We start from the raw sequence: 16,964 nt of genomic DNA, 5'->3' as shown, positions 1-16,964 counted from the left end.
TGAGGATCATCCAGTCCAACCCCCTTGCAATGCAGGTACAGGCAGCTGCCCCAGACGGGGATCGAACCTGCAACCTTGCCGTTATCGGCACCACACTAAGCAACTGAGCTACCCAGGGAGCAAGGACATGGGTGGGGGTGGGGTGTCCAAAGCATAATCAGGTTTAAAAAACAACAATAACTCCGCCATCAATTGGGTCAAATCAGGGAGGCGTGGGAAAGGCTGGCTGAGAGCCACACTTTATGCCATGGAGCCATAGAACTGTCGAGTTGGAAGGGACCCCCGGGGGTCATCTAGTCCAACCCCATTGCGATGCAGGGGTCTTTTTTGCCCGACGTGGGGCTTGAACCAACGGCCTTGAGGTGGGTCCCGTTGTCTGCTGACGCAAGGAGCTGTCTTCACAGAGCCCGTGTGGTGTGGTGCAGTGGTTAGAGCGCTGGACTCCAACCCTCCTGTGATTCCCAGCGACTGGCACCCCAGAGGCATCACTAATAGCAGCCACGGTTGGCCTGGTCGTCAGTGAGTTCCTCCAGTCCTCTTTTAAAGCCAGCAGTGGTGTGCAGTGGTTAGTGTGTCAGGCGAGGGTCTTTGGGAAGCCAGGGTTCAAATCTTCACTCGGCCATCAAGCTCACTGTGGGTGCCCTGTTTTCCCGTCTCCCTTAATATATGTTAGTTTTCAAGCAGGTTTACATTACTACCTATATAACAACAACAACAACAACAACTATTATTATTATTATTATTATTATTATTAAAAATTACTGTAAATCGGAGACCATGCAAGATTGGATGGCTTTAAAATGAATTTGGTGGATAGCTCGGTTGGTTAGAGCATAGTGCTGATAACGCCAAGGTTGCGGGTTCGATCCAGCTGCATATTCCCAGGGCTGGACTAGATGATCCTAGAGTTCCCTTCCAACTGTGATTCTATACTTTTGCTTTTGTATCCCACATTTCCCTCCAAGGAGCTCAAGGCAGCACACATGGCTCTCCCTCTCGCCATTTAATCCTCACGACAACCCTGTGATGTAGGCCATGCTGATAGTAAGTGGGCCAAAGTTGTTTTCCCCTCGGGAGCTTCGTGGTCCTGGCCCGCTCTCACCACTGCACCAACTGTCTCTAAGAGAGGGCGGCACAAACTCATGGAACAGAGGGCTATCAATGACTACTGGCCGCCATAGCTATGTTCTGCCTGCTTGCCTCTTTCCTGAATTATTCTCTTTGTAAAGCTTTTTACTGCTATTTAATTACATGGTGTGCATAAACAATTATAACAAGTGATACGTTGCTGGCAGGCAAGGAGAAGCCCAAACTTCCATCTTCGCCTGCAGTGCCTGTTTGCTCCCAGGGTGAATAAAAATAAAAATCTGTTTCCCCCCCCCATTTAAGTAAAAATTTCCAGCACATTTCCAGATTGTTGTGGTAACTGAGACTGAAAATCTGCTGATAGTTTATCATTAACTAGGATTCCTTCCACTGGACCAAGAACGATTTTGAATGGGAAGAAGCCAGCCATAAAAGTCCTGAATGAATTCATCATGCTTGAAATTGCAGCTGGTCATGGAGGGGGAACCTCAGTCCTGGAGGCCAAACGCCTTCAAGTCGTGCTCCATACCTCTTTTGTGGTGTTCTTCGGCTGCATACACCATTCATTTAAAATACATAACTCCCCCCCCCCCAAATAATCCTGGGAACTGTAGTTTGTTCAGGGCGCTGGGAATGGTAGCTCCATGAAAGGTAAACTGCAGTTCCCAGGATTCCTTGGGGGAAGTCACATGCTTCAGACGTACGGCGTGTATCGCTCCGGAAATGGGATTAAGCCTCTTTGTCTGTGTGTGTCTGACTGAAATTCAGCCTATTGTACAAATGTCACCTCCATCACTCGGATCACGTTTGCCTTTGGCCCCTCCCACCACCAGCATGCGGCCCCCAGAAAGTTGCTCACGAAAGGCTGTGTTGTTACCGCAAGGAGATTTGACCATATGTGGCCTCGTATCTCCCTAGGGTGGTCGAGAAACCAAAGGGAGCAAGCAGATGGAATAATTGCATTTCACTCCCTCTCCGTAGCGAACAAAAATAACTCCCAGCCAGCAACAGGTCTACTGTTGGGGGCAGACCTGGCGAAGTGAGCTGGGAGATCCCTCAGCGTACCTGACTTCTGAGAAACTTACATTCTGGGACCTAAAATAAAAAAAATCCTTTGGTAGCACCTTGAAGACCAACTAAGTTTTTATTTTGGTATGAGCTTTCGTGTGCATGCACACTTTGTCAGATACTCTTGAAACAGAAGAGCCAGACCCTTATGTATATACAGAGGGTGGGTGGGAATGGGTGATGGGCTGGTAGGAGTGGTAAACCTGTTGATGGCTGTTAACGACTGCTGATGACTGCAATTGGTCCTGCGGGGGGGGGGAGCTTAAAACCATGGAACCACCTGGGATGAACAAAGACATTGGATTCTTATCTCATTATGCATGATCAAGCTTTCTTTAGCGCCTCAGCCCTTGCTTTCCACCCGCAGGACCAATTGCAGTCATCAGCAGTCGTTAACAGCCATCAACAGGTTTACCACTCCTACCAGCCCATCACCCATTCCCACCCACCCTCTGTATATACATAAGGGTCTGGCTCTTCTGTTTCAAGAGTATCTGACAAAGTGTGCATGCACACGAAAGCTCATACCACAATAAAAACTTAGTTGGTCTTTAAGGTGCTACTGAAGGAATTTTTTTATTTTGCTTCGACTCAGACCAACCTGGCTACCTACCTGTAACTAGAATTCTGGGACCTAGTTACAGGTAGGTAGCCGTGTTGGTCTGACGCAGTCAAAATAAAAATAAAAAATCCTTCCAGTAGCACCTTAGAGACCAACTAAGTTTGCCATAGGTATGAGCTTTCGTGTGCATGCACACTTCTTCAGAAAGCTCATACCTATGACAAACTTAGTTGGTCTCTAAGGTGCTACTGGAAGGATTTTTTTATTCTGGGACCTGACATCCAGGCGTCTTTAAACTCAGCTCTGGGTCCTTAAAGTCGCTTCCTTTTCTCCTCATATCCTGCCCTTAAGTTTTTAACATTTGGCGTTTTATTATGTTTTTATATGTGATAATGATTTTATTAGTTTTCCAATTACAATAATAGCCAATAATAGCCTCATAATAACAATGCCAAAATATAATACACTCTCTCTCACTTTATGAATTCTTTGATGGAGACTGGAGTTTGTGCCTTCTTCCAAAACATTTCCTGCACATGTCTTTGAGCAAACACTGGCCAGGAAAACACACAGTTCAAAGCTGGAGTAATCTCTTTACGTATTAGCAAAACATGATCTTCACAGACTGGGCTGAGTGTCAGCCTTAATGACCACAGCATCTTATTCCCTGTAAGTGTTACCCCATTACCCCATGACGCGGGTGGCGCTGTGGTCTAAACCACTGAGCCTCTTGGGCTTGCCGATCAGAAGGTCGGCAGTTTGAATCCCCATGACAGGGTGAGCTCCCGTTGCTCTCTCCCAGCTCCTGCCAACCCAGCAGTTCTAAAGCACGCCACTACAAGTGGATAAAGAGGTACTGCTGCAACGGGGAGGTAAATGGCGTTTCCGTGCGCTCCGGTTTCCGTCACGGTGTTCTGTTGCACCAGGAGTGATTTAGTCCTGTTGGCCACATGGCCCAGAAAGCTGTCTGTGGACAAACGTTGGCTCCCTCGGCCTGAAAGCGAGATGAGCGGCACAACCCTGTGCTTGCCTTTGACTAGATCTAATCATCCAGGGGTGCTTTACCTTTTTTAAAAAACAACAACCTTGAAACCAGTTGCCGAGACTAAAGGTCCCTGCCTCCTCACAGCTATCTATGTGGGGAGCCATCTCCAGAGCTTTTTCCAAGCAATCAGAGACTGCGCCTGCATGTCTGTCTTTGCTCCTTCCTTTTCATGCCTCTTTTGGTTCTGGGAGTGAGAGGAGCTTGTTGCAGCAGGAGGGGAAGACATCTGTGACTCTTCACATTTCTATCTCTTTACCTCCCTCCTATTCACCTGCTTTGGCTTTCTTCCCTGATTCTGGTCTTCTTTCTGCCACAGACTCTCCCAGCTCACTAAGACCTGTTACCTCTTCAGCTTCCGACATCTCCTTCTCCCAGACTTCTCCCCCTTCTCCCTCTGACCACTTGTTGTCCCACCAGCAATCCCTGGGCTCTAAGCCTTCACACAGCAAACTTCTCTATACTTTTCTCCTTTTTATGAATTCTCTGATGGGAAATGAAACTTTTTTGCAGATGAAGTCCTTTCCATAATCCAAGCATTTATACAGTCTCTCTCGATTGTGAATTCTTTGATGATCAGTGAGATGTCTCTTCTGTAGCAATCTTAAGGCCACACCTTCTTAAGTATTTTCATAAATTATCCTTTGAGTGAATCCTTTTGAGAAGTGAGTTGTATCTTCTTCCTGAACCCCATTCTATAGTCAAACATTTATATGGTTTTGCCCTTTGTGAATCCATTGGTGGATTCTTTCCACATTTTTAGAATAGTTTCTCACCTATGGTATCTGAAGAAGTGTGCGTGCACACAAAAGCTCATACCAATGACAAACTTAGTTGGTCTCTAAGGTGCTACTGGAAGGAATTTTTTAAAATTTTGTATCAGCTATGTGAATTCTTTGATGATTAAGGATACTTTTCTTGCAGCTGAAGTTCCTTCCACATTCTAAGCATTTATATGGCTTCTCCCCTGTATGAATTCTTTTGTGGTTTGTAAAGTGAGATTTGTCTCTGAACCTCTTCCCACACACCAAGCATTCGTACGGTTTCTCCCCGGTGTGAATTGTTTGATGGAAGAGAAGGCTAGAACTATCTTTGAAGCCCCTTCCACACTCAGAACATTTATATGGTTTCTCTCCTGTGTGAATTCTTTCATGAGAACTAAGGTGTGCCTTCCCACTGAAGCTCTTTCCGCATTCAAAGCATTTGTATGGCTTCTCCCCCGTGTGAATTCTTAGATGGTAGGTGAGACTTTGCTTCAAGATGAAGCTTTTCCCACATTCCATGCACTTATATGGCAAGTCCTCTGTGTGAATTCTTCCATGGGAAGTGAGTCTGTGTTTGGAAATAAAGCTGCTTCCACATTCCAAGCATTTATATGGTTTCTCCCCAGTGTGGATTCTCTGATGATTAGTAAGATGTATCTTCCGAGTGAAGCTCTTTCCACACTCCAAACATTTATGTGGCTTTTCCCCTGTATGAATTCTCTGATGGGAAGAAAGGCTAGAACTGTGACGGAAGCTCTTTCCACATTCCAAGCATTCAAACGGTTTCTCCCCTGTATGAATTCTCTGATGGGAAGAAAGGCTAGAAATGTGACGGAAGCTCTTTCCACATTCCAAGCATTCAAACGGTTTCTCCCCTGTATGAATTCTCTGATGGGAAGAAAGCTCACCACTGCGAGGGAAGCTCTTTCCACATTCCAAACATGTATATGGTTTCTCCCCTGTGTGAGTTCTCTGATGAAATGTGAGACTTGTCTTATGGGTGAAGCTTTCCCCACAATTCAAGCATTTATATGGTTTCTCCCCTGTGTGAGTTCTCTGATGAAAAGTGAGGCTTGCCTTCTGCATGAAGCTCTTTTCACATTCTAAGCATTTATATGGTTTCTCCCCTGTGTGAATTCTTTGATGATAAGTGACGCTCTTTTTGCGGCTGAAGCCCTTTCCACACTCTAAGCATTTATATGGTTTCTCCCCAATGTGAATTCTCTGATGGGAAGTGAGCTTGGAGCTCTGAGTGAAGCCTTTTCCACATTCCAAGCACTTATAAGACTTCTCCCCTGTGTGAATCATTTGGTGATTAGTAAGATATATCTTCCGAGTGAAGCTTTTTCCACATTCCATACATTGATATGGTTTCTCCCCTGTGTGAATTCTTTGATGATCACTGATCCCCTGCTTGCAACTAATGCTCTTTCCACATTCAAAGCATTTATACGGTTTCACTCCACTATGAATTCCTCGATGGAAAATGAGTGCAGAGTGTCTCGTGAAGCTCTTTCCACACTCGAAGCATTTATATGGTTTCTCCCCTTTGCAGTTTTGGCAATGTGCTTTACATTTCCTTTTAGAACCGAAACTTTTCCAATAATCCCAACACTTCTTTTTGTTTCTTATATCTGTTTTTTCTTTGACTGCAATTTCATTGTAGTTGCTACCCTGAGAGGCCGGGGATGTATTCCTTCCCATCTTCTCTGCTTCAGTTTTCCTTCTCTGCTTTTCCTTCTTTGTGCATCTTTCCAGTGACTCTTTTCCAGCTTGTTTTCTTTTATTATTGGTTTTCAATTTGTCACCTGCAAGAGGGAAGAGGGAAATAGCTAAAAGAAGAAGAAGAGGAGGAGGAGTTTGGATTTGATATCCTGCTTTATCACTACCCTAAGGAGTCTCAAAGTGGCTAACATTCTCCTTTCCCTTCCTCCCCCACAACAAACACTCTGTGAGGTGAGTGGGGCTGAGAGACCAGAGAAGTGTGACTAGCCCAAGCTGCATGTGGAGGAGCGGAGACCCCAACCCGGTTCCCCAGATTACGAGTCTACTACACCACACTGGCTCTGACCATGGACAGAAGCCTCAAATCACTGAACAACTTCAATGCTTGTGATAATGGGAAAGCTGGAAGGACTTGGATGAGAGGCAGATTTTAACTTCCTCTGTTGACTGGTGTTAACTGACAGCTGGAGTGCTATTGATTTGGATCACAGAGATGTGGGTTTGGCTCCCAGTGAGAGATCACACTCTCTCGGTCTAGTCAACCTATCTTATGGGTCTTACAAAGCCTATACAAGCAATAATTCCCCCCTTTAGATTTTTATTAAATGCAGAGTTACGTAGGATATAAATGTTTTTAATCAAGAAAAATAAATAAATACTCCTAAACTGGAAGAAGATGGAGTCTTCAAGTGCTGAAATGTGCAGAAAATATTAGATATATTGAGACAGATCGGGGGGGGAGGGGGCTTTTTTGATACTAGCCAAACTCTTTTTCCCCATAAGAGGGGCATTATTATTAATTCAGTCAAACCAAATCTGCTCAGTCTCTTATGCCAGTCAGCCCCCTGCCCCAACAGAAAATGACTAGGATGCTTGTTCTGCCTCCCGAACAACTCTGAAACTTACATTTCAAGAGGTGTGCTCAGTTCAAAGCAGTCAGGTCATTGTTTAGAAGGGCAGAATGGAAGGATGCAAATTCAGAGAGAATACATTAGATAACTGTCAGTTCAAAGTAAACGGCAGAGGACTTCAGGGCCTCGAGAAGGAGGAGAACGTCTATGACCACCAGAATGAACCAGAGATCAATCTGGGAAAGGAAGTGTCCGTGGGGACATTGAGTCGGTGATCTTTCCCGGCTGTGACCTTTTGTCAGGGACTGTGCTGAGGAGGGCTGCACTGAGAGGGAATGGTGAGAGCCTCTCCCTCCCCCTGACCCTGAATCTTCCCAGGAACAGGAGGACGGTGTAGATTTGGAACAGTGGTTTGCAGAGGGGCATAGTTCAGAAGGCTGAAGCTGGGAAATACTGGATGGGGCACAGCTAGGAGAAGAAACACTGGGAGAGAGTGTTGGATTTTTTGAATAGTCAAGTTACTTTAGAGTCGGTCTAATGTAAATACTGTCTGTTTAAGAGAAACAGGTGCCGGTGTTTCTGTTAATTGCTCACAGGCGTGGGCTCTGCTCCTTGTATATAAGGCTCTGCCAGAAAGCCTTCTGTATCTCTTACTTAGATCTTTCAGTTTGATTCATCTCTAAGTAGATCACTCTCTCAGTTGTTCTCAGTTTAAGAGATTCCTTAGTTGAATCTTAGTATGATTGCTTAGTTATAATGCTAGAATGCTGTTAATTCTCGGGTAGTTTTAATGGGAGGTTTGTGGGAGGTTTTGAATGTGGGTAGATAACATTGCTAAGAGAGAAAGCATTTATCTTTAGTTTAAAGTCTCTTTAGAGCCAGTTTGTTTTTCAGTTAAAGAAACCCAACAGTTTGTATTTTCTTCTGTATGCTTCTACAAGCGTACAGCTAGTAAGGGGTTTCATATAAGGGAGATAATACCCTACGCTCTTGGTGGTGTTTTCTTAGCCAGGTCAGCTTCTGACTGCGTATACTCTGCGTGAAGCGTACTCAAAAGGGCCACTGTAAACTGGGATATATGATTTAGATTAAGCAAGTTTCAATACCCAGTTTTCTCCAATATTATTCTTATCATATATATATTATTATCCAATAGAGAGAGGGTTAACAGATTCACAGTCGCTCGCCCTCCCCAAGGTGAGAAGAGCTCAGAAAGTATCAGAGCAGAAAGCACAGAGGGTACAAGCTCAGATTACAAGACTAGGAGCAACGTAGATTAATAGGGATGGAGGGTGTGTGAGCCTTAATTGGGCGTACCACAATTTCTAGGATATGTGTTCTTTCTTCTCTCACTGTGGTTATTAAAGAATCGAACTGGTAAGACGTTCCTTTCATTTGATCTTCTTATTTACTACCGCAGGGGAGAAAGCCGATTCCCCAAAGCCTGACCCCTTTGCTTCATCAAAAACCCGGCGAAGCTGTACAAAAGGAAGCAGATGAGCCCATGCCCCGTGTGTGGGAAGGTCTTTGCCACCCAGTCAAGCATCAAACAATGCTCCAACACTATTGAGCTACATCAGAATATTGGGGTTCGACGCATACAAAAAAAGTACTGAATTTCAAAACGGGCCTTATGATCCAACAGGGAGCCTTACCCAGAGAGGCCACGATGCCTCCATTTTCCTCCATGACTTCCTTGTGCAGAGCTCTCTGGTCAGGATCCAACACAGCCCACTCTTCTGCTGTGAAACATACGGCCACATCCTCAAAGGACACTGGACCCTAAAAGGAAAAATGAAACAGTGCATCCTTACATATAATATACAGATGAGCTACTAGGATAGTTTAAGGCAGGCATCCCCAAACTGCGGCCCTCCAGATGTTTTGGCCTACAACTACCATGATCCCTAGCTAACAGGACCAGCGGTCGGGGAAGATGGGAATTGTAGTCCAAAACATCTGGAGGGCCAAAGTTTGGGGATGCCTGGTTTAAGGTGACCATGCTCATTATTCCCAGAATTTAGTGGCCTTCTAGAGGAGAGAGAATTGTTTCAGCCAAGGGAGGTGAGCTGGGGATTGGGGCATCTAGATTGCTCCCAGCCTGTCTCCCAAGTGATCTGTCTGCCTACTTAAAGGGTAGGTGCCCTCAGGCTTGGGGTCCAGGAGTGCCCCCCCACCCAGGCCTCAATAGGTGGAATTGCCTGTCATGGACTGGTTGGAGGAACCGGGTGGGGAATCCTCAAGGGAAGAAGGCTCAGAGTCTGGGCAGTGGTATCAGGGCTTAGTGAGCAGGGAGAGTCTGTGGCAGAGAGCAGTTCAGAATCAGAGGCAGAAGTTGAAGTGGGTGGTGGGTGGGAGGAGAGGCAAAGAGGCAAAGATGAGAGGCTGGTGAAGAGGCACAGGTGTCTCCCCCTCTTGCTGAGACAAGCTCTCATTCTGCCTTGTCTCTCAGGACCAGAAGAGGCATGAAAAAGGTGGAGGAGAGGTTGACGACATGCAGGCGCAGTCTCCGATTACTTGGGAAAAGCCCTGGAACGGAGAGGGTTGAAGGGGAAATGGCAGAAACACAACGCTGTTCGAGACAGTATGATTTTTGTATTATGATGAAGCTTGGGGAGGAGCAATGGAGAACTTACGAAACAACAATGGAAAACTAGCTCCACCCAAGGCAGGATGGCGAACAGCAACAACATAGACACAATTTAGTGTCTGTTCGGCAGTGGAATTTGCTGCCAAGGAGTGTGGTGGAGTCTCCTTCTTTGGAGGTTTTTAAGCAGAGGCTTGACAGCCATCTGTCAGGAATGCTTTGATGGTGTTTCCTGCTTGGCAGGGGGTTGGACTGGATGGCCCTTGTGGTCTCTTCCAACTCTATGATTCTATGATTCTATGATTCTAGTACAAAGACATGAAGAAAACACTCTGGACAAAATAAATGTCACACACAAGAAGAATAAACACAGTTTGAATGCTTCACTTGTAGGGTTGTAAATAATAAAATGCGTTAATGTGAATGGAAGTCATTAAAACTGCCACTTCAGTATAAGGGTTTGTTATTTTGACTGGTGTATAATTGAAATTTATAAGATTATGGAATGCAGAAATTATGTAAAACATCAAACCTTTAACTCTAGCATTAACTCTACAAAAGCATTTTTGGCCAATGTAAGAGCAAAGGGAACTAGAGCGCAAATCTCACAAATGAAATTTGTGTCCCCTCCAAAATAGATACCGTTGGGGTCAGTGTTTGGAAAGTTCTTATTGAGAAGAAGTTGGTTCCAGTTCATTACCTCCAAAAAGCAACTATTTCCATGGAAGTTCAATTCACAACATGGAGAGAGCCCAAACTGAGATACATCGCACTGATCCTCACCCAGTGGCTTCTGTCTGGGGTCTGACGGAGTCCTCTCTGCCACAGGGGAATCATCTCCCATTTCAGCAAACAGACCCTTTACCTGAAACAGCCATAACAGCAATAAGGATAGAAGACATTAAATGGGGAGAAATGACACAGCCGATAACCTTGATGGTTTCTAAATTTGGCCAGGGAGTACAGAATTTTGCACCCCCACTCTGACCCACTTGGGACGATCTAACAATGCTTAGCTATTTTTGTCATTGTTCATATTGTTTTATTGATTCTAAATGCTGTATTAATCTGTTAATCATATAATATGACATTTGCTAAAATTGTGATGCTCAACTATCAGCTTAATTTTTCGTGGTTGATTTGCTACTAGTTGTTGTGTACAGGTGAAACTCAGAAAATTAGAATATCGTCGAAGAGTGCATTTATTTCAGTCATGCAACTTAAAAGGTGATAGATGCATGACATGCAAAGCAAGATATGTCAAGCCTTTATTTGTTTTAATTGTAATTATTTGTCGTTAGGCGGGTCAATTAAAAATGGAATGTAATTAATGAAATGTAATAGCGATGTCTATTTTTGTATTATTGTAACTATTTGTTTTATTACTGTGGAATTTGCAAAAGAAAGCATTTGTAAAAATTAAAATAAAAATAAAAAATAATAAGTTGCATTACTGAAATAAATGCACTTTTCGACGATATTCTAATTTTCCGAGTTTCACCTGTAGATTGCAATTGTTTTACTGATGATCTGCTAATTATTTTACATGATGTACACCAGGGGTCCCCAGAGTTACCGCGCGGCAGGCCGGTGCCCGCCGCGCCGACTGCGCGGCGGGCCGGAGGGCAGGGGAGTGCGCGCGCAGCGGGCCGGAGGGCGGGGGAGTGCGCGCCCGTGCGCATGCGCACACGCACACGGGCGGGGAAAAAATCGCCGAAAATCGCTTGTGCGCATGCGTATGGGCCTCCCCCGACCCGGAAGTGCACCAGAAATGACCTCTTCCAGGTCGGGAGAGGCCCATACGCATGCGCACAAAGGATTTTCGGCGATTTTTTGCCGATTTTTTAGATCGTCGCTGCGCCGCGCGCCGTGAGAGCGGGCGGCGGCAGCGGGCGGCGGGGGTCGTCGCGGGCCGGATTGGAAGGCCGATTGGGCCGCATCCGGCCCGGGGGCCGTAGTTAGGGGACCCCTGATGTACACTGTGTTTGTGATGTTCCATTACGTTTTTATTATGTTACTGTTATTTATTGTTTGTAAGCTGCTTTGAGACTCATTTGAATGAAAAGTGACAGAGACAAACAACATATCAAATCAAATTAAAATTCATAGAAATACAATTAATCAAATCAAAATCAGGGACAGTCAAAGCTGTGCCTTCCAGATGTTGTTGAACCCCAGCTGCCATCAGCCAATGCTCAGAGATTATGGATTTAGTCCAACAACAACTTCTGGAAGCTCATGTTTGTTATGTTTAATGTAGATGAAACATTCTCACCTGCTGCTTTTCCTGCTTCTGATCCTCTGCCCAACTCAGGAGGAAACCTTCAGCCAGGGCCACCGCCTGGGAACTGGTCTCTGCTCCACATTCCCTCACCCAGTTCTCCATCTCCGGAGGGAGGACAGCCAGGAACTGCTCCAGGATCACCAGGTCCAAGATCTGGGTCTTGGTGTGTGTCTCCGGCTTCAGCCACTGACGGCAAAGGCGGTGGAGTCGGCTGCAAACTTCCCGTGGTCCCTTGGCCTCCTGGTACTGGAAGTGCCTAAATTGTTGGCAGTGCACATCTGGGCCATGGGCGTTCTCCCTCAATGTCTTGTGTCTGCTTCTGACCCAAATTTCCCCAGAGCTCTCCGTCATGATGCTCTTGGGCTGTCTTCCTGCTTTGAGGGCGGCAGAGTCTTGTTCTTCCACCTCTCATCTGCAGAAAAACATTCTCTGATGAAACCGCCCCCCCCCCATTTGGGATCTGGTTTACTGCTTCTTCATATGAAGGGTCTATTGCTCATGTTCCTCTACCCACTTGCAGGGATCCCCCAAAATCTCCCTTAGGTTGTGAGCTCTCCTTCCTTGGAGGTTTTTAAGCAGAGGTTGGACAGCCATCTGTCATGGATGCTTTAGCTGAGATGCCTGCATTGCAGGGGGTTGGACTAGATGACCCTCGGGTCCATTCCAGCTCTATGATTCTATGATCTATCTCATGCCTCCTCTTCCTTTCTGTATCCATAGTCTTTTACACAGACTCATCAGCCAGAGAGCAACATACCACATCGCTGCCCAGCTTTCTCCCATTGCTATATTCAGGCATCCCTTAAAAAGGACAGTTTTCATCTACACTAGTGGCCAAGATTGTGGAAACCATTTGGAAAAAGTGTGTTTCTGAGGTTTGACAGCTCATAACACCACTTTTCTTTTGAGTAATACCATAAACCTATAGATCAATGGAAATATCATTTAATGAAGAATGTAATGCAACGAAGTTTGTTCAATTATCTGTATTCTATCAAAAGTTATAGCCAAATGACCAGAAAAAGGAAACTCAACTTGCTTAGGTTGATATGCAGTCGCTTTCCTTCATTTGAATGAAGCCAGTGAGTGTTTAGAGAGCCAATCGGGTGTTATGAGCCATCAAACCTGTGAAATACACTTTTAACAAAAGGTTTTCATGAGTTTGGCAGCTACTGTATGCTTTTTAAAGCTCGGCTTTAACTCTGTAAGACCTCAGTCTGCAGAGGCTGCAGTGGATCTCCAATTGTGCCCCACTTCTGACTCTCGGAGGCAGTGGGCAGGATGTCGGCCCAATCATTTTCTACCACCTTGAGGCTGGCATAGCCCAAAGCACACTTTTGCCTCTCTGCCCCTTCCATCCCTGCTAGTGTGAGGAACAAGGCTACAAATGTGGCAGTGGCAGCCACGCTTCTCTTTTGCACCCGTGCCGGGTCCAATTGCCTCGCTCTTGTTCATTATTCACCTTCAATTTATTCATGTTTATTTTATTTTTTTTAATTATTTGCTTTTTCAGATTAAAATTTTACAGTCACAAATCCAACATAAAAACAAGATTCCAAGGAATCTCTTGGCCTCCCCTCCTCCCCTTTGTGGGTCCTATTGCTAATCATTTCCTTCTGCATCTTTTGTGATAATCCAAAATCTTTTACCTCTCCATTTTTTGTATTTGGGTTCTTGCGTAATCAACTCCTCCGACGAAAAGGCTGCCAGTTTTTAGCAGTGTTTTGAAGATCCCCTCACATCCAAATGCGCACATGTGCTTACAAAGCCGGGAAGCCTATCTGGCAAACAGGGAATTAAGAACCATCAGCCTGGATAGCAAAGTTGGTGAGAGTGTGGTGCTGATAACGCCAAGGATGCGGGTTCGATCCCCATATGAGAGAGCAGCATATCCCTGCATTAAACAGGGTTGGACTAGATGCTCCTCAGAGTTCCCTTCCGACTCTACAATTCTGTGATTGTATTACAATCTGCTCTCATTGAGCAACTCTGCCCCACAGACCCGGTAGAGCAGGGTCTCCAAACTAAGGCCCGGGGGCCAGATGCGGCCCAATCACCTTCTAAATCCGGCCCGTGGACGATCCGGGAATCAGCATGTTTTTACATGAGTAGAATGTGTCCTTTTATTTAAAATGCATCTCTGGGTTATTTGTGGGGCATAGGATTTCGTTCATTATTATTTTTCCAAAATATAGTCCGGCCCCCCACAAGGTCTGAGGGACAGTGGACTGGCCCCCTGCTGAAAAAGTTTGCTAACCCCTGCGGTAGAGCAAGAGACTCTAAATATCAGGGTTCCAGCCCCCACCTTGCACAAAAAGATACCTGCATTGCAGGGGGGTTGGGACAGATGATCTTCAGGGCCCCTTCCAACTCTGCAATTTTGTGGTGGTATCTTAGATCGGGGACCTCTTGCCTATACAGATGGGGAAGAGAGAAACGAACAACCCCTCTCCCTATTGGTTTCCTGTGGTGGTTCTCCTGGTCTGCATCTCCCACGCGACGCCCCCTCCTTTCCACCAAACGCACCCAAAAGAGGTTGCAGAATCTCACCGGGTTGCAGGAGGAGCCGCAGAAGCAGCGCGCGGTGGGGAAAAGCAGAGGCTGAGGCTTCTTCATTTGCAAAGCGGGGAGCTGCTTCTGCTCTGGAGGAAGCCCCCCCCCCACTTCATTCCACCCCTAATTTCCTTCTTCTCTAGGAATCCGGTTCTTTTTTTAACCCTTGCAAGGCCTGAGCACGAGCATTGCCGCTCTGTGCCAAAGAGGAAACGTGCGCTCTGCGTGCACACAGGTGGGAATCTGGGCATCTCCTGGCTCGGTGGAGGAGGGAGAGACTCGCCGGTACTTCGGGTTCCCAAGCGAACGTGGCCGGGGGGGGGGGAAATCAGTTGAAAGTAACTTTGAAAAGGGGGGAAAGGAGGTCTAGTGGCTAGAGCAGCCTTTTCCCATCACTGCGCAGGGTGATTCTCCTGCCCCACACGTGCCAATGCGCCCCTGAGCAAGAGTGCTGCCTGTCTCTTTTCTTGGCGAGGGGACAGAGGGGGCAAGGAGTTTAATAGAATCAAAGAAACGTAGAGCTGAAAGGGTACCCGAGGGTCATCTAGTCCAGCCTCCTGCAATGCAAGAGTTAAAGGCAGAAAAAGAGTTAAAGAGGCAAGGACTAGCGGTGGGGGAGAGAAGAGGGGCAGGATTTTTTTTCCAAGCTGCCCCCTTTGAGAATCCGAAGACTTCTCTGGGATTTTGGAAAGGATCAAAATCAGGGATCAAAACCACCTACCTTTCAGTCTCCTTGTGGCATAGGAGCTGAGGTATCTCCAGCCCCCCCTAATAAAATATTTTCGGGCAGGGGGCTATTCTAGTGGCTTGAAAAAAGGTGGGGGAACCCTCAGTTAGAGGACTTCGTTATCTCTGCTTCCGTTTCTGAGGAAGAAATGGTCCTAAAATTATCTAGGGAAGTACGGTATATTGTGAACTGCTCTAAGGTCTACTGGTATAGAGCGGTATACAAATTTAATAAATAAAAACAGTTTTGGAGCCCCATGACATTCCTCAGTAAGCATCACATCCTTTTTGTTTCTCTAGGGACTGGGCACAGTTGATGAGGTTTCAGGGAATTTATTTATTTGTTTCACCCCAAAACTTCCCCCCTCAGGTATTGTAAACTTTCCTCACAGGGGAACAACGTAGAACCTGAAATGGGAGGCAGTTCTCTCTCTCTCTCTCTCTCTCTCTCTCTCTCTCTCTCTCTCTCTCTCTCCCTCTCCCTCTCCCTCTCCCTCTCCCTCTCCCTCTCTCCCTCTCTCCCTCTCTCTCTCTCTGATTTTGTTCCCAGATTGTGAATGTTTTCTTTAAAAAATGACTCTGTTAATACCAATACAGACACAGATACCCATATTGTAAGGGGGGGCAGGTCTGTGGCTGGGTTACACCAGCCCTGCAAAGTTGTCCAGCAGTATTAGACCCATTTTGCAGAAGAAAGGGTGAGGGAGGTAGTCTAGGAGCCACTTTAAGCTATTACAGTATTGAATTAAATGTGTGTTTTCAAATAAATGCAGCGGGGAGGAGACTGCAAAGTTTATTATAGCAGCGACGTATAGTGAAACGATGAAATCCACTCCCACAAGATACAGATAATCTCTTGACCTGAACAGAACCCCCTACTCTCTCGCTCCCCATTTTCATGTATGGATGTAGAACAGTGGTTTTCAACCAGGGTGCTGTGGCACCCTGGGGTGCCTTGAAGGATGGTCAAGGGTGCTGCGGGCAACACTGGCCTCTGTCCCTCTTTCCTTCCCTCCCTCCTCTGAAGAGTTTGGCTTTGATATCCCGCTTTATCACTACCCGAAGGAGTCTCAAAGCGGCTAACATTCTCCTTTCCCTTCCTCCCCCACAACAAACACTCTGTGCGGTGAGTGAGGTTGAGAGACTTCAAAGAAGTGTGACTAGCCCAAGGTCACCCAGCAGCTGCATGTGGAGGAGCAGGTAAGCGAACCCGGTTCTCCAGATTACGAGTCTACTGCTCTTAACCACTACACCACACTGGCTCTCTGATGCCCTCTTGCATCTCTGCCTCCCAAAGGCTTGCACAACTGCTTGTGGCAGCATCCCTGGCTACATGCTCCCCAGGTGAATGGTGCCTCTGGGGCTGGCCAGGGAGTGCTGGTTGCCAGGAACTGAGGCAGCCTCAGAGTAAGCAAGCAAGCGGGCGAGGGAGCCCTGCCAGCCAGTTTGCCAGCCCTTGCTTTTGGGAATGGACAGAGAAGTGGGAGGCCAGGCAGGCAGGCTCTGTGCTGGCCTTCCTTGTGCTTGCTGTGTACAATTCCTGCTTGGGAGCTTAGTGCCCGGTGCTGAAGGGGAGCCTTTGTGCCATACAGGCCTGGCAATGCCCGCTGCTTCCACCCAAGGCGCTGGCCTCACATTCACTCTGGTTAGTCTCTGTTGGGTCACTAAGGCTGGGGGCATCCTTTTTACAGGATCCTGTGGGGCAGTGTGAGGAGG

The 16,964-nt window shown here is 46.4% G+C and overlaps 1 protein-coding gene across 5 annotated transcripts; it reads right to left on the bottom strand.

The window, feature by feature from the left end:
• Window positions 1–3,083: 3,083 nt before the first annotated feature.
• LOC148687146 (uncharacterized) lies at window positions 3,084–14,643 on the bottom strand. 5 transcript variants are annotated; one of them, XM_088663782.1, is made up of 6 exons: window positions 14,520–14,643; window positions 13,619–13,750; window positions 11,961–12,381; window positions 10,386–10,550; window positions 8,754–8,880; window positions 3,084–6,330 (listed from the first exon to the last, which is right to left on the bottom strand). In XM_088663782.1, the coding sequence occupies exons 3-6, from the start codon at window positions 12,318–12,320 to the stop codon at window positions 4,625–4,627; spliced, it is 2,358 nt and encodes a 785-aa protein (XP_088519908.1). In that variant the 5' UTR covers window positions 12,321–12,381; window positions 13,619–13,750; window positions 14,520–14,643; the 3' UTR covers window positions 3,084–4,624. The 5 variants fall into 5 exon arrangements, with proteins under 5 accessions (XP_088519908.1, XP_088519911.1, XP_088519909.1 ...); XM_088663785.1 differs by having other exon boundaries at window positions 10,469–10,550; XM_088663783.1 differs by having other exon boundaries at window positions 13,619–13,746; window positions 14,520–14,631.
• Between the last annotated feature and the right edge of the window lie 2,321 nt (window positions 14,644–16,964).

This window comes from Zootoca vivipara, chromosome 2 (genome assembly GCF_965207765.1).
Source record: "Zootoca vivipara chromosome 2, rZooViv2.hap1.1, whole genome shotgun sequence".
Classification (NCBI taxonomy): Eukaryota; Metazoa; Chordata; class Lepidosauria; order Squamata; family Lacertidae; genus Zootoca; species Zootoca vivipara.
Note: the sequence above shows the minus strand (reverse complement) of the source record. Positions and strands in the feature narration are given on the sequence as shown.

Bases quoted from the DNA above. Each gene is read 5' to 3' on its own strand.
- LOC148687146 (XM_088663782.1), bottom strand. From the start codon at position 12,320: ATGACGGAGAGCTCTGGGGAAATTTGGGTCAGAAGCAGACACAAGACA. The intron at 8,881-10,385 runs GTAATGAACTGG...TTTTCCTTTTAG, and splicing joins GAAATAGTTGCTTTTTGGAG to GGTCCAGTGTCCTTTGAGGA. The intron at 6,331-8,753 runs GTAAGGCTCCCT...TCCCTCTTGCAG, and splicing joins AGGCATCGTGGCCTCTCTGG to GTGACAAATTGAAAACCAAT.